Source organism: Dipodomys spectabilis, unplaced genomic scaffold, assembly GCF_019054845.1.
Source record: "Dipodomys spectabilis isolate Male_0828 unplaced genomic scaffold, ASM1905484v1 ptg000067l, whole genome shotgun sequence".
NCBI lineage: Eukaryota > Metazoa > Chordata > Mammalia > Rodentia > Heteromyidae > Dipodomys > Dipodomys spectabilis.
Genome location: NW_024870744.1, coordinates 2,513,007 through 2,537,297, shown reverse-complemented (window position 1 = coordinate 2,537,297; position 24,291 = coordinate 2,513,007). Strand labels below are relative to the sequence as shown.

The 24,291-nt window shown below is 52.6% G+C and overlaps 1 protein-coding gene across 2 annotated transcripts; it reads right to left on the bottom strand.

The window, feature by feature from the left end:
* Cercam (cerebral endothelial cell adhesion molecule) lies at window positions 1-11,750 on the bottom strand. 2 transcript variants are annotated; one of them, XM_042681121.1, is made up of 13 exons: window positions 11,542-11,750; window positions 9,947-10,057; window positions 9,678-9,795; window positions 9,048-9,182; window positions 8,742-8,946; window positions 7,004-7,123; window positions 6,640-6,716; window positions 6,451-6,557; window positions 5,134-5,266; window positions 2,589-2,716; window positions 2,209-2,412; window positions 838-1,090; window positions 1-558 (listed from the first exon to the last, which is right to left on the bottom strand). In XM_042681121.1, the coding sequence occupies exons 1-12, from the start codon at window positions 11,748-11,750 to the stop codon at window positions 838-840; spliced, it is 1,800 nt and encodes a 599-aa protein (XP_042537055.1). In that variant the 3' UTR covers window positions 1-558. The 2 variants fall into 2 exon arrangements, with proteins under 2 accessions (XP_042537055.1, XP_042537056.1); XM_042681122.1 differs by lacking the exon at window positions 11,542-11,750 and adding an exon at window positions 10,619-10,702 and having other exon boundaries at window positions 9,944-10,057.
* Window positions 11,751-24,291: the final 12,541 nt, after the last annotated feature.

The following is a 24,291-nucleotide window of genomic DNA, read 5'->3' as shown; positions in this document are numbered from 1 at the left end:
TAAAGAAGTATAAAGTGCAAATACAGCAGGCTTTTATTGAGGGCCTACTATATACTAAGCACCAGGCCTGCAGTGTCCACTTCCCTGTTCTTCCCATCAACCAAGAGGGTGTTGGTGAGGTCCAGGTATAGAGCCAGGGAGGAGACTGAGGAGGAGGTAGACAGGGACAGAAGGGTCCAGGAGCTGAATTCTCGGGGAACATAGACTCTGGGGTCAATCCAGCTTCACCCTGGAAGCCGAGGTCCAAGGCCTGCATTGAGGCCCACACTTTCACTATGTGGCTTTCTCACTTGCTGCTCTACCACCCGAGCCATGACTTCAGCTTGGCCTTTTGATAGTTCATTGCTGGTGGAATCTCCCAGACTTTTCTGCCCAGTCTTCTAGGACCCAGCTTCCTGAGTAGCTAGGATTAAAGGTCTGTGCCACTGGCAGCTGGCTGGGCTCCATCTTGAATGGAGGGCAGAGTGGCCAAACTTAAGCTGACAGCGAGGTGTGTGCTGGCTCCTGGTGACTCCTGCCAGTAATGTCTCCCTCTGCTCCAGGCACTCTTGCTCAGACCTGGGCCAAGAAAGGCAGGGAGAGAGAAACAAAGAGTGAGAGTGTGAAACAATCAAAGAGAGACAAATGCCAGCATATAGGGAGAGATGGAGCCAGATACAGGCAGAGGGAAAGAGCTACAGAGAGACAGAGAGACAACCAAAGACACAGAGACAAAGATAAAGCTGGACACCGACAGAGACAAGATGGCTAAGAAGAAGGAAACGGAGCCAGACCATCTTGTCTGAGGAGAGGAGAGGAAGCCCAGAGGGCAGGACTGGGGGCTCTTCCTGGCCTCACCTAGAGCTCGTCCCGGGGATTGGGGTGAAGGCTGTGCCCATTGCTGCCAGCCAGGTCCAGGCTGGGGCCACGCAGGGACTTCTGGGAGCCAGTCCAGCTGATGATGCGGCCGCTGTCATCATCCCAGGGGGAGGATGTCTCTGTGTCGCTGAGCCATTCGCTGTCCCCCGCGTAGTGGGTGGGGGCGGCAAGCAGGGGCTGGGCAGAGAAGGCCTGCAGGTCCCGAGGCCAGAAGTGTGCCTTGTACTGCTCACTGTGAGGCGGGAAGACACTGATGTGTGCAGAGGAGACTCTTCTTCCTGTCCCCACCCAGCCCTGGCAGAGCCCTGCCTCCCCATCCCCCAACACTCACAGCAACCTGAGAAATGGGACTTCTAATATCCCCATTTTCCAGATAGAGAAACTGAGGCTCAAACCAAAGTCATCATTTCACTAAAACCTGGAGAGGACCAGGAGCAGTGGCTCATGCCTGCAATACCAGCTACACGAGAAGTAGAGATCAGAAGGTTCTAAGCCGGAGGCCAACGCAGCAAAAAAAAGTTTGCAAGATCCTTTCTCAATCTCAAGCTGGGCATAGTACTACATGATTGTCATCCTAGCAGAGTAGGTGACAATAAATAGGATCAAGATTACAGGCTGGCTGGGAAGGTGGCTCAGTGGTAGAGTGCTTGCCTTGTATGCATGAGGCCCTGGGTTCCATTCCTCAGCACCACAGAAGCAGAAAAGGCAGGAAGTGGCACTGTGGCTCAAGTGGTAGAGCGCTAGCCTTAAGCTGAAGAGCTGAGGGACAGCGCCCAGTCCACAGTTCAAGCCACACAACCAACAACAACAACAATAACAACCAAAAAGCTTACAGGCTGGCCTGGCCAATAAATACATAATTTAAGTAAGTAAGTAAGATCTTATTTGAAAAATAATTAAGATCAAAAGGGCCAGGAGCATGGCTTAAACAGTAAAGTGTCTTGTTAAAAAGTAAGAGGCCCCAGCTGAACACTGGTAGCACATGCCTGTCATCCTACTCAGGAGGCTGAGATCTAAGGATCACAGTTCAAAGCCAATCTGGGCAAGAAAGTCTATGAGATGCTTATCTCCAATTAATCACAGAAAAAGCCAAAAGTGGTGCTGTGGCTCAAGTGGTAGAGTGCTAGCCTTCGGCAAAAGAGTTCAAGAACAACAACCAGGCCCAGAGTTCAAACCCCAAAACTGTCCCCCCCAAAAAAGGAAAGAGGCCCTGAATTCAAACCCTAATACTACCAAGACAAACACCCTCCCCCTACACACACAGGACAGCACAGCGTTCACACCTGTGTCTGAGTGGACCTCACTAATCTCTGCCACCCAGTGAGAAGCCTCCCCCATTCCAAGCCTCACTTGGGGTGCTGGTCAGACATGATGGGCAGAAACTCATCCACAGGCAGCATGCGGTGCAGAGGCTGGGAGGCCAGCAGCTTGCGGGCCCCGGCCAGACTCAGGGCATACGCCAGTGTCCAGTAGGAGTACCCAGCCACCACCAGGCCAGGGAACCCCTCCACAGCCAACTCCTCCTCAGGGTTCACCTGCTTCCGGCCCAGGTAGCTGTGGGTGACACCAAGAGCCCCAGGTCACTTTATCAGACCTGGGGTACCCTAGGCCCCCTCCTCACAGCCCCCTGTGACAGGGTCAGACTCTGTGGGAAGGGCTGGCCAGAAACCCAAGCAGGAGGCAGTGGACACCAGCAGCCACCCTTGTCCCTAGGGGCACAGGCCACCTACATCAGGTCCCATGGGAGTTTGTGGGTCGCCACGTCCTCCATCAGCCGCACCAGCCTCCCCCGGAAGTTGCTTTTAAAGTGCACATCATCTTCAAATACCAGGACCTGGGCCAGGCCTCTGGCCACCACCTGTGGTACAAGGAGATGGGAGGGGACTACAGAGGCAAGCTTTCCCCTTCCCACCTGCCTGAAGCCAATCATCTGTGCAGCCCTCAGCTACCTGCCGCATGCAGAGCCCTGGCAGTACCGTGCAGCCACTCCCAAGTCCGCTGGGCGCCCCTGGCTGGGGACTGCCATCAGCCTTGCCCTGGCATCGAAGGCCCCCGGGACCCTAGTCTAACTTTCAGAGATCCTCATGGCAGTTACCACCCTTGCTGGGTTCACTGAGCACTGACACATCCCACAGGGTCCTGCTCATCTCCCAGGGGCTCACAAGGCAGGAAGGAAAGCAAGTGGACACCAGAAAGGGAGAATGCGTGCCCATAGCTTATAGCCGGAAGTGGCAGGTCCAGGGTTTCAACCTGCAATTGCTCGGCTCCAGGGCCCAGTCTGTCAAGTCAACCTCCTGAGCTTCCTTATGGAAACTGGTCTGGGCCCTCACATCTCAGTGCCAGGCACTGGTGGCTGACACCTGTAATCCCAGCTACTCAAAAGGCTGAGCTCTGAGGATCATGGTTCAAAGCCAGCCTGGACAGGAAAGTCCATAAGACTCTTATCTCCGATTAACCCTCAGAAAACCAGAAGTAGAACTGTAGCACCAAGTGGTAGAGCACTAGCCTTGAGCTGAAGAGCTTCACAATATAACAAAAAGAAAAAGGGGGGCGGGGGGAAGATTTCTTCAAGTAACTTTGGAAAATGTGAAAAGAACGTGAAATCAGCTCAGTAAATGGCAAACTTACTCATCGTCCCTCAATATTTACAGAATTTTTTAAAAAAGACAAATACAAACTTAAGCTTATACATACCCATATATTTTTGTTAGAAAATAAAATAAAAACAGAGAGACAGATATGGTGGCTCATGACTGTAATCCCAGCACTCAGGAAGCTGACACTGAAAGAACACAAGTTTGAGGGCTACATAGCAAGACCTTGTAAGCAAGACTCATATCAATAAGAGAAAAAGAAAGAGAATAGGGAAATGGGGAAAGGAAAAGAAAAAGAGACTCAAAGTCAGTGCAGGAGGCTCAGACCTATAATCCTAGCTATTCAGAAGGCTAAGATCTGAGGACTGAGGTACAAAGCTAGTCTGGACAGAAAAGTTCATGAGACTCTTATTTACAATTAGCTAGCAAAAAGCCAGAAGTGAATCTGGGGCTCAAATGATAGAGCATTAGCCTTGAGTGAGAAAGTTCAGGGACAGCATCCAGGCCCTAAGTTCAAGCCCTAGTACCAGCACACACACACAAATTTAAAGCCAGGTGAAGATGTGGCTTAACTGGTAGAACACCAGTCAAGGAAAAAGCAAGATTCCAGGCTGGGGAGGTGGCTCAGTGGTAGACTGGTTGCCTTGCATGAATGAAGCCTTGGGTTCGATTCCTAAGTATCATGCAAGCAGAAAAAGTTGGAAGTGGTGCTGTAGCTCAAGTGGTAGGATAGAGTGCTAGTCTTGAGCAAAAGAAGCTCAGGGACAGTGCCCAGGCCCTGAGTTCAAGCTCTAGGACTGGCAAAAAAAAAAAAAAAAAGAAAAGCTTTCGAGAGTAAAGCAAAAACAGAGGTTAGAGTTTAAGGGCAGCACAGGCATGAAGGTTCCTGAGTCTCCATCTGAACCAATTGCTGGGGTGGTCGCACAAGTGTGTTCTGGTTCTAAGGGAAGCATAATGACATACAGTCCAGACCAGCCCAGCATAAAGCAAGTCTCTACCTCAAGAATAACCAATAACAAGTCAGGTGCTGGTGGCTCACGCCTATAATCCTAGCTACCCAGGAGGCTGAGATCTGAGGATCACCTTTCAAAGCCGGCCCAGGCAAGACAGTCTGTGAGACTCTTATATATAATAAATTACTCAGAAAAAGCTGGAAGTGCACTGTGGCTCAAATGGTAGAGCACTAGCCTTGAGCTCAGGCTCAGGGACAGGGCCCAGACTCTGGGTTCAAGCCCTGGGACTGGCAAAAAAGAAAAGAGAACAACCAATAACCAATGCAAGAAGAGGATGAACACATAGCTCAAGTGGTAGAGCGTCTACAAGGGCAAGAGGAAGAGGAGAGCAGCCCACACCTGTCTATCCCCCTTGCCTCCAATGCGAGCTCTTGACTTCTCTTGACTTCTGTGCCCTGCTCTGATCCCTGAGCCCTGCAGCAATGTGTTCCTCTTACAGGAGGAGAGAGAGTGCCCCCTCCTGGGTCCTCAGAACAGAACACCTCCAAGTACAAGGCGGGTACTCAGCAGAGATGCCAGGATAAGGGCAGTGCTCGGTGATGTCCACACAGCGTTGGACAGAGGCGGTGCATCGCTGCTGAGTGTGTGTCTGTGAGGCATGCCATGACTAGGGCAAGCTGTCCCCTGCTGTCCCAGAAGGGTGCGGCCCGGAGCGCAGGCATGCTCACCTCCTCCCAGATGGAGTAGTGGCTGAGGAAACAGCCGATCTCGCCCTTGGTCAGCGTGCGGCCTGAGTAGGGGTCCTGGTAGCCCGGGAGCAGGTCTACACCCAGGGTCCTGAGGATGCTTCTGTTGAGCAGCCTGCAAAACACACCTGGTTAACAGGTTCTGCAGAGGGGCCTCCCCTGGGCCCCTGGGGACAGTCACTCTGGAGTCTGGTTTGAAGGAGGCTGAAGTACTGTGCCTCCTTTCTGTGCCCTGAGCTGTCAGCAACTTTCCTGGAGAACCTGGCGCCAACTTTGGGGAAGCCTCACATGTCTCTGTTTACACCAGCGGCTCCTCCTGAGGGGGAAGTACCTCAGGAGGAATGTGGGCAATATGCTAAAGACTTCCTGGGCAGACACTGAGCAAAGAGTAGACATCCTCAAGTCCTAAGAGCTGGGAGAGCTGGTGCCCGTGGCTCACACCTATAATCCCAGCTACTCAGGAGGCTGAGATCTAAGGATCTTAGTTCAAAGCCAGGCTGGCCAAGAAAGTCCATGAGACTCTTACACTTAGCAATCAAAAACTCAGAAGTGGGGGCTGGTAATGTGACTCAGTGATAGAGTGCTTACCTAGCATGCATGAAACCCTTAGTACCATATAAACAGAAAAAGCCAGAGTGGTGCTGTGGCTCAAGTGGTAGAGTGCTAACCTTGAGCAAAAGAAGCTCAGAGACAGCGCCCAGACCCTGAGTTCAAGCCCCAGGACTGGCAAAAAAGCTCAGGGACAATACTCAGGCCCTAATTTCAAGCCCCAGGACTGGCACAGGGAGGTGAGGGGGCGGAGTCAGAGGCTTTTGAAGGGAACCCCAGAAGGTAGATGGGCCACATGCCCCTGGAGTGCCCTGGGGAACACAGCTGCCTGAGCCCAGCACTACCCATCAGGGTCCTAAGTCCAGCACAGAGAAGAACCATCCTGAGACGCCTAGTGCTTTGGAGCTGATGGGTCCTGGCTGGATCTTTCACTGGGAACTGTAGGAGAGAGACACTGGTTATGTACCACTTATACAATAGGGTTCAGAGATGGGGGTGACTGACCAGTAGTGATGGTAAGCACGGTGCTGGGACCCAACCCTGGGGTCTTAAGCTCTACACTGCCCTCCCCACCCCTCCCACCCCCGCAACAGGCTGAGGAAGGGCGTCAATGTCCTATGTCAGTCTATCCCAGAATTGCCTGAGCCAGCAGCACCCAGGTCCTATGTGGATACTTCTTAGATCCCGGAACTAGGAGCTCAGAGATGGAATCCACTGTCTCCCCAGGCTCTCCATTCCCAGAAGCCTCACCGGCCATCCACAGCGTCCACCACACGCCCGGAGATCTCCATCTCCCAGAGGGAGCTCAGCATGCGAGCCCGCCGTTGGGGCCTGCGGGCCAGGCCAATGACGAAGACCTGTGGGAAACACACAGGTGAGTGCACGACAGGGAAGGCAGAGACCCATCCGTCCTACCGCATCCCCAAGCTGGGGCCTTACCTCATCAAAGCCCAGCTTGCTGGGCCTCTTCGGGGGCTGAGACACATGCGCTGAGGCCTGCATGGGGGGCCCAGACACTGCAAAGGGAGGCACCTCCCAATCAGACGTCTGCAGGCTCCTGTTGTCCACCCTGGGTCCCAGCCCCCTGCCTGTTCCCACTCTCCTCACCTAAACACCGGACACAAGGAGTCCACCTGTCCCCATCACACAGATGGGGAGACTGAGGTCCCACAGGGAAAGGGGCTGGCTTAGCATCAAGGCAAGAGTTAGGGGCAAGGCTGGCACCCCAAGCACACTTATGTCTGGCCTGGGAGAAGAGCTCGGAGGGGAGTAGGGGGCCATCAGACAGGCTCCCGGCTCTCACCTAGCGCTTCCAAGATCAGGTGGACAAAGTTGACCTTCTCGTCCTCCAGCCCCTGGTGTGGTTGCACTGCCACGTTCATGTACCCGAATCGGTGCTCATTGCACACATGCACTGAGACCCCTGCAGAGAGGCTAGGTCAGACATGGCTCTCAGAACCCAGCAGAGGCGCCTAGGCCTAGAACTGCCAGTGACCCAAACCATGAGTCCTCCTGGCCTCAGCTTCCCCATGCAAGTAAGAGTGGCTTGCCCAGAATCTAAGGAGCCTTTCTCCTGCAGTTCTCCCAAGACAGTTTGTTCCCTCAACAAATCTTTTCTTCCTTCCTGAGAGCCCTGGTGCAAAAGCTGTGTGCTGAGGACAAAACCACTGGTCACAGAATGCCTTCAAACCACTGACCACCGACCAATTTGCTACTGAAGCCAGGGTAGCAGAGCAAGGTTTTCTCTCTCTCTCTCTCTCTCTCTCTCTCTCTCCCTCCATCTCTCTGATGGTCCTGGGCTTGAACTCAGGGCCTAAGTGCCACCCCTGAGCTTTTTTTTGGTCAAGGTTAACACTCTACCATTTGAGCCACAGGTCTACTCCTGGCTTTTCAGTGGTTAATTGGCATCTCACAGACTTTCCTGTCTGAGCTGTCTGGCTTTGAACTGTGATCTTCAGATCTCAGCCTCCTAAGTAGCTTGGATTACAGGGATTACAGGTGTGAGCCACCAGTGTCTGGCTGTTTCCTGTTTTAGTGCCTGCCCATACTTTAGATCTCAGCCCAAAAGTTTCCCCAGCATGCCTTCCCTGACCAGATCATATCTGGTCTAAGTTCCCAGATACCTACAGTCAAGAAACTTTCCGCCACACTGTGGTTGGTATTGATTGTGAGATCCTCTGACAGGACTGGAGGCTCCAGGAGGACAGGGATTCCCTGCTCTCCCCTCACTGGTCTCCCCAGCACCCATTACATGTTGAGTGCTCCCTCACATACAAGTGGCACAATGGGAACAGCATCTAACCTACCAGCAGTGGATTTAAGAAAGGCTGTAGCCAGGTGCTGGTGGCACACGCATGTAATCCTAGCTAATCAGGAGGCTGAGATGTCAGGATTATGGTTCAAAGCCAGCCAGCCCAGACAGGAAAGTCTGTGAGACTCATGGTAAGTCCCCATGAGACTCTGATCCCTAATTAACCACTCAAAAACCAGAAGTGGAACTGTGGCTCAAGTGGTAGAACACTAGCCTTGAGCTGAAGAGCTCAGGGACAGCGCCCAGGCCCAGAGTTCAAGCCCTACAACTGACTCTCTCTCTCTCTCTCTCTCTCACACACACACACAGACACACACAGACACACACACACACACACACGGCTATAAGCTGGGTGCCAGTGGCTAACACCTGTAATCCTAGCACTTCCAGAAGCTGAGATCTGAGGATCACGGTTTGAAGCCAGCCCAGGCAGAAAAATCCCTGTGAGACTCTTATCTCCAATTAGCCACTCAAAAACCAGAAGTGGAGCTGTGGCTCAAGTGATAGAGCACAAAGAGGCTCAGGGACAGTGCCCAGGACCTGAGTACAAGCTTCACACACACACACACACACACACACACAAAGCTATGACACAAAGGGGAACTGACAAGCAGGAGTTGACCAGATGAAATGCAGAGTGGAAAAGGGCTTGTTAAGCAGAGGGGTTGGCAGGTGCAAAGACCCAGGGGCTTCTAAGGATGAATTATTCTCAAGGAGAGCTGGTCCTCACCAGCGGCCTCACAGGAATAGGCGAAGACAATGATGTCATCGAAGGGCCAACTGTAATTGGGATGAGGTGGATAGAAGGCCAGCTGAGCTGTTCCTTTATCTCGCAGGGACACCAAGAAGGTGGAGTGGACCATGGGAACGCGGAAACAGCCTCGGCGCTGGCGGTTCTTGGTGGGGAAGTACTCGGCTGTGCGGCGGTAGTAGCCCTGGGGAACAGGGAAGCTTTGGGCCCAGGGCCACCTGCACCAAAGCCCAAAGACCCCTTCAGGCCCTTCCTCCTGGGCCCTCAAGCCTCCAGAGGCCTCACCTGAGGGGTGATGCCACACCAGAAGTTGGAATAGTAGGTCTGGGAGTCCAGCATGGGGGCCACCACGGGTAGCCCCTGCTCCATCAGAAACCGCAGTGTCTGGTTGTTAGTCAGAATGTTGTCCGTGTCTGCAAACTTTGAGGAAGGGGGTGTCACAGGTCCTCGCCCCACTCAGGGCTGTAGGCTCTACCCCCAGGAGTTCACTGAGTAAAATCCCCCTAGAGTCCCTCCAGGTATACTTCAGGAGGCCTAAACGATACCCCAAGTAGATCTATTTCTTCTAAGGATCTAGTCTGGGATGCTGAGATTAGAGATCAGGCCTGAGTAGCTGATCTAAGAGAGCTGGCTTAGAAAATGGATCCAAAAACCTACTCTGAGTCCTAGTCTGGGGATCTAGGCTCAGTTTATATTCCAAGCACTAGCCTAGGAATCTTGATTTAGTGTATCCCCTAGGATCTATCTCTGGGATCCAGGCTTAATACCTAGATTGGGCTCAAACATAGATATTCAAGTTCAGCACCTGATCTAGGCTCTGAAAGATCCAGCCACCAACCATGGTAGTTCAGCCACACCAAGACTTTGTGAAGGGCAGATGGATGCCACCACCTTTCAAAAGCCAGACTTCCTTACCAGGATGTAGTCAGCCCCCCAGTCTCTGGCAAAGGTCAAGGCCTCCTGCTTCAACTCCATGAGAAACTGGTGCCTTTCTCTGGTCCAATGCTTAGGACCCTCTTCATCTGGGTAGAACCTGAGGTGGGAAAGAAATGAGCAGTTCCCATGGCGTTAGTGCCTCCCTCTCTACATGGCAGGGACATAAGGACATGGCCCTCCCTGCCCGGAGGCTGGGACCCCCGCACTGTTCTCCATCTTCCCCAGTACCCTTGCCCTCAGGTTACCACCTGGCCTCTCCCTCTGGCCTCCAGACCACAGCTGCATAGTCATCGCCCACAGCTGCCAGCCACTCCTGCAGCATCCCCGTCGTGTTGTCAATGTTGTGGTCAGTGGCACACCTGGGGACACAGGAGGAAAGAGGGGATACAGCCACAGCAAGACTGAACAGTATGGTGATCGTGATCCCCAAACACGAACAACCTCCCCTGGGAGCAGTGGCATATAAGGGGGTGGGGGGTATACAGTGGAGGGATGCTAGGTTCCAACTAGTATTGAATCAGACAATTCCTAACTTTTCCTGTTTATTTCCTTCCTTGGTAACTTTATTGTTATTTATTTTTTGTCAGTCGTGGGGCTTAAACTCTGGCCCTGAGCACTGTCCCTGAGCTCTTCAGTTCAAGGACAGCACTGTACCACTTGAGCTACAGCACTACTTCTGGTTTTCTGGAGATAAGAGTCTCCCAGACTTGCCTGCCCGGACTGGTCTTGAACCTTGACCCTCAAATGTCAGCCTCCTGAGTAGGTAGGGTTACAGGCATGAGCCACCAGGGTCTGGCTCCTGTGTAACTTTATTAAGCATCCTGTCTAGGTTCAAGTGGAGACTAAAGATGATGGCATTGTGAAAGATGAAAACCTGGACTTCATATTCATCTCACCTGCCACATTCCCTAGTTACTTACCTTCCTTTCTTGCTGTGGGACTAAGTGTAATCCAGGCCCTTTGCTTTTCAGAATCAGGATCAGACAAAAGATCTGCTGCTTTTCTTTATCCTAAGTTGTAATGAACACCAAACCATGCTCTGAACATGGATGAACCCAAGCTCTGTTATCATGCAGCAATCTACCCTCTCCGGGGGAGGGGGCTCTCATGATGGAGGTGGGGGGCTGAACCAAGAGCCTAGGTTTTAGGTGATGCTGCCCCTTTAAGCCAATTGCCTAGAAGTGAAGACTAACTACGTGTCAAGTCCTACAGGGGTGGGAACTAACTCCCAAACTGTGGTGATTGTGGGCTGGGCGGCCTCCCCAAGCCTCGGCTCCACCCAAGCCCAAGTTTGTTGTGCTATGAGGGGTAGTTTGTCCCCAGTCTCAGCTTGGCACTCATCCTTGTTCTGGGTTTTATAGTCAAAGGAGTTGTGGCCTTTGGTTTCATGTCCTGCAGGGACCCTAGAGGGAGGTCCGGGGAGGGAGCGGGTCATTGCCCTTGGCCGCAGGTCCCCACAGGGAGCCGGCCTGACTCCCTGCACAGCACAGAGCCCTGGGCCCACAGGACCCCACCTGCTACCCGGACCTCCAATCTGGCAGATCTCTGCCACGTTGATCTCCAGGGGACCCTGGGGATCCCTCTCGGCTGCAACCCAAGTTCAAGAGAACATAGGTCCCACGGGGGTGTGGCTGGGGCTCGGAGGGTCGTCACAAGCAGGGCTGGGCCCAACTTGCACCCAGAGGAGGCCCAGGTGGGAAGTACGGGTGGGTGCAACTGCTCTGAGGTCTGTCCAGGCTCCCGGGGCGCCAGGAGTTCTGTCTGGGCCTGGGGCCACCCAGGGGGAGGCCCCTCCCCGCGCCGGGGGCTCGGGGCCCAGGGGGTGCCCACACCCGCCTCTCACCAGAGGGCCAGTCTGGCCCGGGGGTAGTCCAGCCGCTCCAGCGCGCCCAGGTAGTGGGGCAGCGAGTGCTCGGCATTGCGGGCCAAGATGGCAAGGACCACGGTGGGCAGAGGCGGCTCCGCCACCCCTGAAGCCTTCAGCCCTGGTGGTCCCAGCAGGAACAGCAGCTGGAGCAACCGGTGCCAGGGGGCGGCCGGGGCGACGCGCATGGCCGGCGCTCAGCGGTGGCGGCGGCGGCCCCCTTCCTCCCCCGCACCCGCTCCCCACAGCGGGAGGAGCGGGAGCTGGTGGGCGTGGTCTCCGAGGGGCGGGGCCAGCCAGGGCGTTGTTGTGTGGGCGTGGTCTTGCTCTGTGGGCGGGGTCTGATTGCGGCTGGGCGGGGCCGACGCCGAGGTAGTGCCCTTGCAGAGTTGGGTTCGGGCTCCCCACCGGGGTCCTAGATGCTGAGGTCCGCTCCTCCGCGGGAGCCCGGGGGAACGAGCGCCTGACACCGGCTCCCGCAGCTTCAGGCCTGATCCCGAAGGCGGGAAGACGGTTGGAGTGATAGCCTGGAGCGGATCGAGCGTGGGGTCCTGCACCCCAAGGGTTCTCCCCTGGAATCTGCGGTGCCCGCATCCCGACTCCACGGCCCTAGCGCGGACCTAGAAGCCGCCACGCGCGCGGCAGACCCCAGCGCGGCGCCGCCTGCGGCCCAGCCTACGGCCCGGGCGCCCTCTGGTGGACCCAGACGGGAATTCGCAGACAGGCCGGGGCTTCCTCCCGGGCAAGGGAGGAAGCCCCCTTTTTGAAGCGGGGACCAGACCCCCAGACCTGGGCCATCCTGCGGGAGTCCACGCTGGGCGTCCCTGCGCATCGCAGCCCTCGCCTCAGTCACCCGCACCAGCACCGCTCCGGTCCTAGAAGAGAGCAAAGCCGACTCTGGAACAGAACTTGGGGGCACCACAGGGCCGTCTCGGGGGACCTGGTGTTCTCCATAGCTTGGGATACAATCTCTCTGGTCCTAGGACCCTGCTGGGATGCAAGGGAACCTCCAGGCTCTCAAGGAAGGCAGGAAAGAGGAGGGGCCTAGAGGTGCCCCACCATTTAGCTGGATATCTGCCACCAAGGGCACACAGATCACTTTGCCTGAAGTTGGCGGGTGGCACCATCTCAGGGGAGGGTTTGAGGAATTCCCTGAGACTTGAGGCTTCTCTGTCAGCTCCCCTCCCTCCACCCTCCACCTTCCACCTGTATGGCCTACTTCTGGCAGGGCACCTTGGGCCTCCTTCAGCATCTTCTTGAGCTTAGGAAGGGGACTAGGTTGACTTAGCTGTCTCCACTGGGAGGAGAGGCTGAGCTTACCCGGTGATGAAGCCGCAGGTGGGGCATGAACCCGGGGGTCAGCTCTTCAACCCAGCTCCAGAGCTTCCACCAGGCTCTGAGCACAGCTTTCAGTTGGGTCATTTCCAGACCAGGGAGTCCTGCAAGGAGAAGGTCCAATGGAGCCATCTTAAAGGGATACAGGAATCCCCTCCCTTGCTTCATAGCCATGGAAGGCAGGGATTTTCGTCACAAAGGTAAGTCAACGGGGCTGGGAAGGTAGCTCAGCGGTAGAGTGCATGCCTTGCAAGCATGAGGCCCTGGGTTCGATTCCTCAGCACCACATAAGCAGAAAAAGCCGGAAGTGGCGCTGTGGCTCCAGTGGTAAAGCACTAGCCTTGAGCTGAAGAGCTGAGGGACAGCGCCCAGGCCCAGAGTTCAGGCCCCATGACCGGCAAAAAAAAAAAAAAAAAAAGCTAAGTCAACTCCCAGAGTCCTCCAGCCTTTTGGTCATGAGGGTACTGTCTGTGGTCTGAATGTCTGTGACCCTAAGCTTTCAGAAGTGAAACCTCACAGCTCAGTGGTAGAGTGTTTGCCTTGCATGCATGAGATCCTGGCTTCAATTCCTCAGCACCACATAAGCAGAAAAAGCCAGAAGTGGCGCTGTGGCTCAAGTGGTAGAGCACTAGCCTTGAGCTGAAGAGCTTGAGGGACAGTGCCCAGGCCCAGAGTTCAGGCCCCACACCGACCAAAAAAAAATAAGAAAAGAAATTGAAACCTCAGCACCCGTGTCATGATGGAGCCACTGGACACCCGTAGATCACACCTGTCATCCTAGCTATTCAGAAGGCTCAGACATGAGGATTGAAGTTCGAAGCCAGCCTGGGCAGGAAAGTCTGTGATACACATCTCCAATTAACCAGCAAAAAGCTGACTCAAGTGGTAGAAGACCAGCCTTGAGCAAAAAAGCTAAGGGACGGCAACCAGGCTTTGAGTTCAAGCATACACATACACATGACAGAGAGAGACAGACAGACAGACAGAGACAGAGAGACAAAGAGAGACAGAGACAGCCCTTAGGAGGTGAAGAGATCAAGAGGGGTCCACCCTCATGAGAGATCAGTGTCCTTATAAGAGATCTGAGGACTGGGAATGTGTAGAGTACTTGTCTGGCATTCATGAAGCTCTGGGTTCAATTCCTCAGTACCACATAAATGGAAAAAGCTGGAAGTGGTGCTGTGGCTCAAGTGGTACAGCGCTAGCCTTGAGCAAAAGCAGCTCAGGACAGTGCCCAGGTCCCCTGAGTTCAAGCCCTAGGATGCGAGAGAGAGAGAGAGAGAGAGAGAGAGAGACCTGAAAGGCCTTGGGTCCCAGCCTCAGCATTAAAAAAGAAAAATGAGGGCTGGGAAGATGGCTCAATGGTAGAGTGCTTGCCTTGCATGCATGAGGCACTGGGTTCGATTCATCAGCACCACATAAGCAGAAAAAGCCGGAAGCTGTGGCTCAAGTGGTAGAGCACTAGCTTAAGCTGAATAGCTGAGGGACAGTGCCCAGACCCAGAGTTCAGGCCCACGATCGGCCAAAATAAATAAATAAATAAATAAAAATAAACAAAAAAAGAAAAAGAAGCCAGGAACTGGTAGCTACTCAGAAAGATGACATCTGAGGATTGTAGTTCAAAGCCAGCCTGGGCAAAAAAGTCTATGAGACTCTTATCTACAATTAACCACCATAAAACTGTAAGTGGAACTGTAGCTCAAAGTGGTAGACCAAGCCAGACACCGGTGGCTCATGCCTGTAATGCTAGTTACTCAGGAGGCTGAGATCTGAGGATCATGGTTCAAAGCCAGCCTGGACAGGAAAGTCCATGAGACCCTAATCTTCAATTAACCATCAGAAAACTGGAAGTGGCGCTGTGATTCAAGTGGTAGAGCGCTAGCCTTGAGCTGAAGAGCTGAGGCACAGCGCCCAGGCCCAGAGATCAAGCCCCACAACTGACAAAAAAAAAAAAAGTGGAGCCGGGCACCGGTGGCTTACACCTGTAATCCTAGCTACTCAGGAGGCTGAGACCTGAGGATCACGGTTTAAAGCCAGCCCGGGCAAGAAAGTCCATGAGACTCATATCTCCAACAAACCACTAGAAAACCAGAAGTGGCGCTGTGGCTCAAGTGGTAGAGTGCTAGCCTTGAGCTGAGGAGCACAGGAACAGCGCCCAAGCCCAGAGTTCAAGCCCCATGACAAACAACAACAACAAAAAAGTGGTAGACCATTAGTCTTGAGTGAAAGAGCTCAGGGACATCACCTAGGAACTAGGTTCAAGTGTTATGACTGTCAAGAAAAAAAGAAAAGAAAAGAAAAATAGCCAGGCATGGTGGCTCACACCTGTAACCCTAGCTACTAAGGTAAGAATCCCAGATGAGACTTTATCTCCAATGAGTCAGCAAAAGAAAGCTGGACTGGACTGGAGGGGTGGCTCAAGTGGTATACGGTCAGCCATAAAGGAAAAAAGCAATGGGGAGAACTAGGCCTTGAGTTCAAGCCCAGTACTAGCACACACATCACACACACACACACACACACACACACACACACACACAGAGCAAAAGAAAAGTAGATATAGATATATAGATATATGTTTGCGGCTGTGAGCTTATCTCCTCTCCCACCACAAGGACATGGCTAGAAGGTTCTATCTATGAAGAACAGGCCTTTGACAGACACCCAGTCTGCTGGTACCTTGATCTTAGACTTCATGAGTTCCAAAACCACAAGCAACAACAACAACAAAATATATGTATGCGGGGCTGGGAAGGTGGCTCAGTGGTAGAGTGCTTGCCTTGCATGCTCGAGGCCCTGGGTTTGATTCCTCAGCACCACATAAGAAAAAAGCCAGAAGTAGCGCTGTGGCTCAAGTGGTAGAGCGCTAGCCTTGAGCTGAAGAGCTGAGGGACAGCGCCCAGGCCCAGAGTTCAGGTCCCACGACCAGATACCCCCCCAAAAAAATATATATATGTTGTGTGTGTGTGTGTGTGTGTGTGTTTATAAATTACCTGCTCTAAGCAGCCCACATGTCCTAACATGGGGCTTCCAGATTCTTCCCAATCCTGAAGTTCTCACTTCTCACCAGTGCATTGGCCCTTCTACTCTCTCCTTCCTTTCCTGAAGTCTGTCAGTAACTCTAAGCCCAGGGATTTCTCATTGCCCTGCCTGGGTAAACCCTATGATCATCTTGCTGTGTGGCAGCTCTGAGTTGCGGCAGACTCCCCCTCAGCCAGGTGCTCACATGCTCCCAGCAATCCTGTTTCCTGAGCCCCAGCCTCTGCGGCTTTCCCAGGTCTCCTCTCCATCCCCTCATTCCACACCCACAGGCATCTCCCTACCAGTCTTTTCAGAAAGGAGAAGCTGACACGTAAATTCTCATTTCCAGCCCCCAAAGCTTCCGCTCCTCCACCCTGCCCTCAAGTCAGCTTTTCCTGCTTGTAGTCAGAGGACCCCTCCTTGCAACAGAAACACCCCAGTCTCATACTGCTCCTCCTTCCTCTAAATCCAGTCACCTTCTCTTCTGGATCCTTCCTTACAAGTGCCAAAAGACTTAAACCACCCTGATCTAAAATAACATCAAAGGGGCTGGGAAGGTGGCTCAGTGGTAGAGTGCTTACCTTGCATGCATGAGGCCCTGGGTTCGATTCCTCAGCACCACATAAGCAGAAAAAGCTGGAAGTGGGGCTGTGGCTCAAGTGGTAGTGTGCCAGCCTTGAGCTGAAGAGCTGAGGGACAGCGCCCAGGCCCAGAGTTCAGGCCCCACGACTGGTGAAAAATAAAAATAAAATAAAATAACATCAAAGCATCTGTGAGGCCCTGGCTGCTGCACTGTCTCTCTCCTCCAAAGGTCTTGAGTGGAAAATTCACACTCTGTCCCTACCCCATTCCCTGTGTCATTCCCCCCTCTCCATCCATCCATCCATCCATCCATCCATCCATCCATCCATCCATCCATCCAGTGCCGTGTAGTCACACTCCCTGCCCCCTGGACAGCTGAGCACACGGGCCACTCCCTCCTTCTAGAAACCTGACCTGTTCAAACTATAAAGCTCAGTCCTTCCCATGGACTCCCTCCCTTCCCTGGCCAGGCTGCCTCTACCTGTCTTGCACATGGCCACCTTTTTGGGGTTTTTGTTGTTGTTTTGCCAGTAGCTTGAACTCAGAGCCTGGGCACTGTCCTTAAACTTCTTTTGCTCAAGGCTAGCGCTGTACCACTTGAGCCACAGCGCCACTTCCAGCTTTTTATGTATATGTGGCACTGAAGAATCGAACCCAGGGCTTCATGCATGCTAGACAAGCACTCTGCCATTGAGCCACATTCCCAGCCCCATGGCCACCTCTTTTGCTTTACCACCTCTGGCCTGGCCCAGGCTCCTGGCATCACACCTAGGGAGGTACCCCCCCTCTCAGAACCCTACTACCAGGCTTTCTCCCTAGAAACCACTGTGCTTCAGGTATTCTGGCCTACCGAGGCCCTGCCCCCCCTCCCCTCCCCCTCCACCGCTCCATCCCAGCACAGAGCTCCAGCCCAGCCAGGGCCTCAAGGCCCTGGGCTTCAACTCCCTGCTCCCCACCCACCCCTCACCTTCTGCTTTAGTGGAACCATTTTCAGGTTCTATGCTTTTGGGGGAGGTGCGTGTATTGGTACTGGGGCTTGAACTCAGGGCCTAGGCATTGTCCCTTAGCTTTTCCTTATAGCTGGCACTCTACCACTTGAGCCCCAACTCCACTTCTGCCTTTTTTCTAGTTAACCTGAGATAAAATTGTCAGAGACTTTTCTTTTTTTGTTGGTCATAGAGCCTGAACTCTGGGCCTGGGCACTGTCCCTCAGCTCTTCAGCTCAAGGTGAGCCCTCTACCACTTGAGTCATAGCACCACTTCTGGTTTTCTGGTGGTTAATTGGAGATAAGAGTCTCAAGGACTTTCCTGCCTGGGCTGGCTTTGAACCATGATCCTCAGATTTCAGCCTCCTGAGTGGCTAGGATTATAGGCGTGAGCTACTGGTGCCCGGCTTGTCACAGACTTTCCTGCCTGGGCTGGCTTTGAACCATGCTCCTCAGATCACAGCCTCCTGAGTAGCTATAGGCCACTGAGGCCTAGTATGCTTTTTTTTTTGGTCGGTCATGGGGCTTGAACTCAGGGTCTAGTTGCTGTCCCTGAGCTTTTTCGCTCAAGGCTAGTACTCTAACACTTGAGCTACAGCTCCACTTCCAATTTTCTGGTTGTTAATTGGAGATCAGAGTCTCAAGGACTTTCCTGCCCAGGCTGGCTTTGAACCTTGATCCTCCGATCTCAACCTCGAGCCACCTGTGCTCCCTGATTTATTTCTTTCCTTAAAAAAAAAAAATACAGCCGGGCACCAGTGGCTCATGCCTGTAATCCTAGCTACTCAGGAGGCTGAGATCTGAGGATCATGGTTCAAAGCCAGCCTGGGCAGTAAAGACCGTGAGATTCTTATCTCCAATAAACCACTAGAAAACCAGAAGTGGTGCTGTGGCTCAAGCCGTAGAGTGCTCGCCTTGAGCTGAAGAGCACAGGGACAGCGCCCAGGCCCAGAGTTCAAGCCCCACGACCGACAAAAAAAAACTTCACTGGCTGCAGCTCAGAGAGCAGGTGTGGGGCCAAAGGATAGAAGCCAGGAGACCTCAGCATAGGGAGAGATGATTCTGGCAGGCAGAGCTGAAAAGTATGTGGAGCTCCTGGTCCTATGGGACAGGATGTGGGAGACACAGTGAGGAGTCAGGATGGCTTTGGCAACTGGCATGGATGGTAGGGGTTAGGGTTCCTGGATGGGGACAATGCAGACAAAGCAGGTGGTATATGAAAACAGGGTACTGTTTGGGATCTTACTTTGAGCTGCCTTTGCATCTCCAGGCAAGGGAGCACATGCTAGACCAGACCCATCTGCTCTGAGTTCTGAGACCTGGACTATCCCCCACATTTGCCCTTCCACCCACTTAGCCCAGGGGGATTCTTCACAGAAACAGAATGGTGAGCCGGCACTGGTAGCTCAGGCCTGTAATCCTAGCTACTCAGGAAGCTGAGATCTAAGGATCATGGTTCAAAGCCAGCCTTGGCAGAAAAAGTCTGTGAGACTCTTATCTCCACTAAACTACCAAAAAAGCCAGAAGTGGGGCTGTGGCAGAACACTAACCTTGAGCAAAAACTTTACCTAGGCTCTAAGTTCAAGCCTCAGGACAGGCACCAGGGGGAAAAAAAAAAGCAGGGTGCTGGTGGCTCAAGCCTGTAATCCTCAGGAGGCTGAGATCTGAGGATAGTGGTTCAAAGTCAGCCTGGGCAGGAAAGTCCATGAGACTCATCTCCAATTAACCACCAGAACACTGGAAGTGGCACTGTGGCTCAAATGACAGAGTGCTTGCCTTGAGCTGAAGAGCTCAGGGACAGCTCCCAGGCCCAGAGTTCAACCCCACAACCAACAACAACAAAAGGATGGAGGAGCTTATTCAGTGCTAGCATCCCCCACATTCACTTATATTTTTTGGCCCCTAAAATAATCATGAGACTTATTTGGCAAATATATCACTGGCCAAATTCATAGAAATGGCAAAGCTGAAGCGTGGCACATGGTTTAGTATCGAGGCACTTATTAGTCATTTCTGTAATCCAAGCTACTCAGAGGCAGCAATAGGAGGATTGTGGTCCTAGGCCAGCCAGGGAAAAGTCAGCATAAGACTCTACCCAAACACTAGAAGCAAAAGGACTGGAGGGATAGCTCATGTTGTAGAGCACTGGCTGCCTAGCAAGAGCAAAGCCCTGAGTTCAATCCCCAGTACTATAACAAAAAAGGAAGCTGGGCACCAGTGGCTCACGCCTGTCATCCTAGCTACTCAGGAGACTGATATCTGAGGATCAAGGTTCAAAGCCAGCTAGGGCAGAAAAGTCCATGAGACTCTTATCTCCAATAAACCACTAGAAAACCAGAAGTGGCGCTGTGGCTCAAGCAGTAGAGCGCTCACCTTGAGCTGAAGAGCACAGGGACAGCGGCCAAGCCCAGAGTTCAAGCCCCACGACTGACAAAAAAAAAAAAGAAAAAGAAAAAGGAAAGCAGCCAGGCACTGGTGGCTCACATCTGTAATCCTAGCTACTGAGGAGGCTGAGATCTGAGGATTGTGATTTGAAGCCAGCTCAGGCAGGAAAATCTGTGAGACTCTTATTTCCAAGCAGCCATCAAAAAGCCAGAAGTGGAGCTGTGGTTCAGCCTTGGTAAAGCACCAACCTTAAGCAAAAAAGCTAAGGGAGAGTACCCTGGTCCTGAGTTCAGGCTCACAACTGGCACAAGAAAGAAAGAAAGAAAGAAAGAAAGAAGAAAAGAAAAGAAAGAAAGAAAACCTATTATGCCCAGGGAATCAGAAACTCTAGAACTGGAGATCAAGCAATCTGTTTTCTTTTTTTTTTTGGTCGGTCATGGGCTTGAACTCTGGGCCTGGACGCTGTCCCTCAGCTCTTCAGCTCAAGGTGAGCGCTCTACTACTTGAGCCACAGCGCTACTTTCAGTTTTCTAGTAGTTTATTGGAGATAGGAGTCTCACAGTCTTTCCTGCCCGGGCTGGCTTTGAACCGCGATCCTCGGATCTCAGCCTCCTGAGTAGCCAGGATTACAGGCGGGAGCCACCGGCGCCTGGCAAGCAATCTGTTTTTTCTTTCTTCCTTCCTTCCTTTTTTCTTTTCTTTTTGTTGTTGTCGTCAGTCCTGAGGCTTGAAGTCAGTGCCTGGGCACTGTTGCTGAGCTTCTTTTTTGCTCAAGCCTCGTATTCCACCCTTTGAGCCACAGTACCACTTTCAGCTTTTTATTATTATTATTATTGTGAAAATACTATACAGAGGGGTTACAATTACAAGGGCAAGATAATGAGTACATTTCTTATCAAGAATTGTAGCCTCCTCCTTTGTTTCCCCTTCCCAACCTTCCCCCCCCCCCCACCAAAGTTGTAAAGTTCGTTTTCGACATAACAACTTGTACATTTCATTGTTGCAATGGGTCCACCTGTATCCCTATTTAAACAATTTGTTTTTGCCCTTCCCCTCCACAAATTATATCGACATAAAAATCAGTGAAAGCAGGGGTTATACCGTGGGGGACACTTCCAGCTATTTCTGTTTATATGGTACTGAGGAATCGAACCCAGAGCTTCATGCATGCTAGGCAAGCACTCTACCACTAATCCACATTCCCAGCCCCTCTACTTTTTTTCTTTTTCTTTTTTTGGGGGAGGGGGTCCGGTCGTGGGGCCTGAACTCTGGGCCTGGGTGCTGTCCCTCAGCTCTTCAGCTCAAGGCTAGCGCTCTACCACTTGAGCCACAGCGCCACTTCCTGGCTTTTTTATTATGTGGTGCTGAGGAATCGAACCCAGGGCCTCAAGCATGCAAGGCAAGCACTCTACCACTGAGCCACCTTCTCAGCCTCCACTCTATTTTTTTTTTATTTTTTTTTAAATCATTCTTTTGAGATAGGATCTCTCTATGTAACATACACCAGCTTCAAACTCACTAACTTCCTGCCTTGGCCTCCAGAGAGCTTAGATTAGATTACAGTTGAACCACTATTTTTTCTTATTTTTTTCCTTTTTTTTTTGTGGGGAGAGTCCACCCACCAATCCTGGGGCATGAATTCTGGGCCTGTGTACCATCTCTGAGCTTTTTTTTTTGACGGGGGGGGGGGGGGGCAGTCCTGGGGCTTGAACTCAGGGCCTGGGTACTATTCCTGGGCTTCTTTTATGCTCAAGACTAGCACGCTACCATTTTGAGTCACAGCACTTCTGGCCTTTTCTGTTTATGTGGTGCTGAGGAATTGAACCCAAGGCTTCGTGCATGCTAGTCAAGCACTCTGCCACTAAGCCACATCCCCTGCCCTATCTGAGCTTTTTTGCTCAAGGCTAGCGCTCTAACACTTGAGCCACAGCCCCACTTCTGGCTTTTTTGGTGCTTAATTGAAGATAAGTCTCATGAACTTTTCTGCCTGGGCTGGCTTTGAACTGCAATGCTCAGATCTCAGCCTCCTAAGTAGCTAGGATTACAGGCATGAGCCATGGATGCCTGCTATTTTTTTTTCCCCCCACATTACTAAAGATCAAATCTAGGCCCTCCACATATTAGGCAAGTGCTGTACCACTGAGGTATAATCCTGGACTAAGACATGTTTTGTTTTGTTTGTCGGTTGTGGATCTTGAACTCTGGGCTTGGGCGCTGTCCTTGTGCTCTTCAGCTCAAGGTGAGCACTCTACCACTTGGGCCACAGAGCCACTTCTGGATTTCTAGTGGTTTATTGGAGATAAGAGTCTCATGGACTTTTCCTGCCTGGGCTGGCTTTGAACCTCGATCCTCAGATCTCAGCCTCCTGAGTAGCTAGAATGACAGGTGTGAGCCACTGGCGCCCGGCTAAGACATGTTTTAAGAAGCCTTCCAAGGCAATTCCGATTGAGGTTAGTTTGAGACTGATGTTCTAAATGGGGCCTAAGGCCTCATTCTCCAGGTCACATAGGGTACAGGCCTGGTGTAGACCCAATGTGTACCTCAACATCCTCAGCCACTGTAGTTCTGGATAGGGCCAGGTGGTGGCGCCAGCACCTCACACACTTCATTGCGTCCTGAGCTAGAGACCCAAGAACTTGCCCTCCTCCCTCCGCACAAGATTCTTAGCCACAGCTCACCGCCCTCTGGCAGAGGCTGTGTAGTATGGCCTTCGCTAGAGACAGGGATGCTAAGGCTAGCATACCCCCAGCTGGCGGGGCCAGCCCCAATTTCTTTACCTGAGGGCTATAATGGAAGGTGGGCTAGAAGAGCCCTACGATCAGAGAGAAATGAGGAGAGCCAGGTCTCTGGACATCAGTAGCACAGGTATGCAGCTCCAGTCTTGTAGAGTCTGGCCACAGTCACATTAACGTCTGCCTTCCCTCATTCACAACCCCAGCTGCCCCTTCTCTGCCAGGAGGTAAAGGCAGCCCTGGAGACAGGAGCCCCAGGGGGTTCTGATTGAGGGGAGTCTCCATGGTCTGGCAGCCAAGCAGGCTAGGCATAAGAACCCAAAGCAGGGAGGATGCTTGTATAGATCTCTTACCAGCTGCCAGCTTCGTGTCCTGGGGTGGGGGTTCTCTGGCCTCTGTGCTGCTTTATGGCCAAGGAAGCTCAAGATCCTGGCCAGAGGATGGGTCCTCCTCCTGCTCCTGGCTCTGGGCACAGCTTGGCACAGGGGAATCCAGGAAACCAGCCTGGGTAACCTTCCTACCCAGGTTGCACGCCTAGCTCCAGAGGACCCAGGGCTGAGTGGAAGCTTTCTCCTGGTGGTCTCCTGCCCTCCTGCATCTTCCTGTCGGGTGGAAGACTGGGACTCCTCGTCCTCATGAGGAGGCGCCCCTGCCCAGTCTGCTTAGACTCAGCATTCCCTGGTCTCTATTCAGCCCACGCCTTGCTTGCTCGTCTCCAGGGGTCCACCCAACACCCCAAGCTTCGGAGGACCACCCTGTCCCTTTTCAGCCGTGTCTTCCTCTTTCAGGATCCCAGATGTGGAGCTGTCCTCCTCTGAGGCTCTGTCCCTGCCTTCGCTAGGCTGGGGCCAGGCCAACTGTTTTCCTTGGGCAGCCAGCTGTTTTGCCCATCAGGAAGCAGCCCTGGCTACTCTACTACAAATCCTTGCTCTACTGCAGCGTGGCAGCCCTGCTGGGCCAGAGCCTGGAAGCTATTAACTCCTGAGGCCCTGGGCAGCCCTTTCCCTCCCCACCCAGCCACTCTGTGTTCCCTTGACCCTCTGGAGGAGTAGGCTGTCTGAAGACTCTAGAGACCCTAAGAATATTAAGGATGCCAGGTACCAGTGGCTCACACCTGTAATCCTAGCTACTCAGCAGAGTACGATCTGAGGATCAAGGAAAATCTGTAAGACACTACTCTCCAATGAACCAGAAAAAAAAGCTAGAAGTGGAGCTGTGGCTCAAGTGGTAGAGTGTGCCAGCCTTAAGCGGAAAAGCGAAGAGAGAGTACAAGGCCCTGAGTTCAAGCCTCAGTCACACACACACACATAAACACACACACTATTTCTAGAGAACCCAAGAGTATCTATTGTTACCTCACTCCCTCAACAGCTGCTACACATTCTACCCTACCAGTCCTTGGGAGAACCCAAGTGAAAACTGAGATTCAAAGGGATAAAAGTCACCTACCCCCACTGAAAATAATTATAATACCAATTGTCCTTAACTGTGGTTCACCCCATTTGTGCTAAATGTATTTTTTCCCCCAGTCCTAGGGCTTGAACTCAGGGCCTGGGTGCTGTCCCTGAGCCTCTTTGTGCCAAAGGCTAGCACTCTTCCACTTGAGCCACAGTGCCACTTTGGAGCTAAGGGCTTTAAATGTCTCATCTGATTTCATTTCCACAACAGCCTTGTGGCAAAGGCAGTCA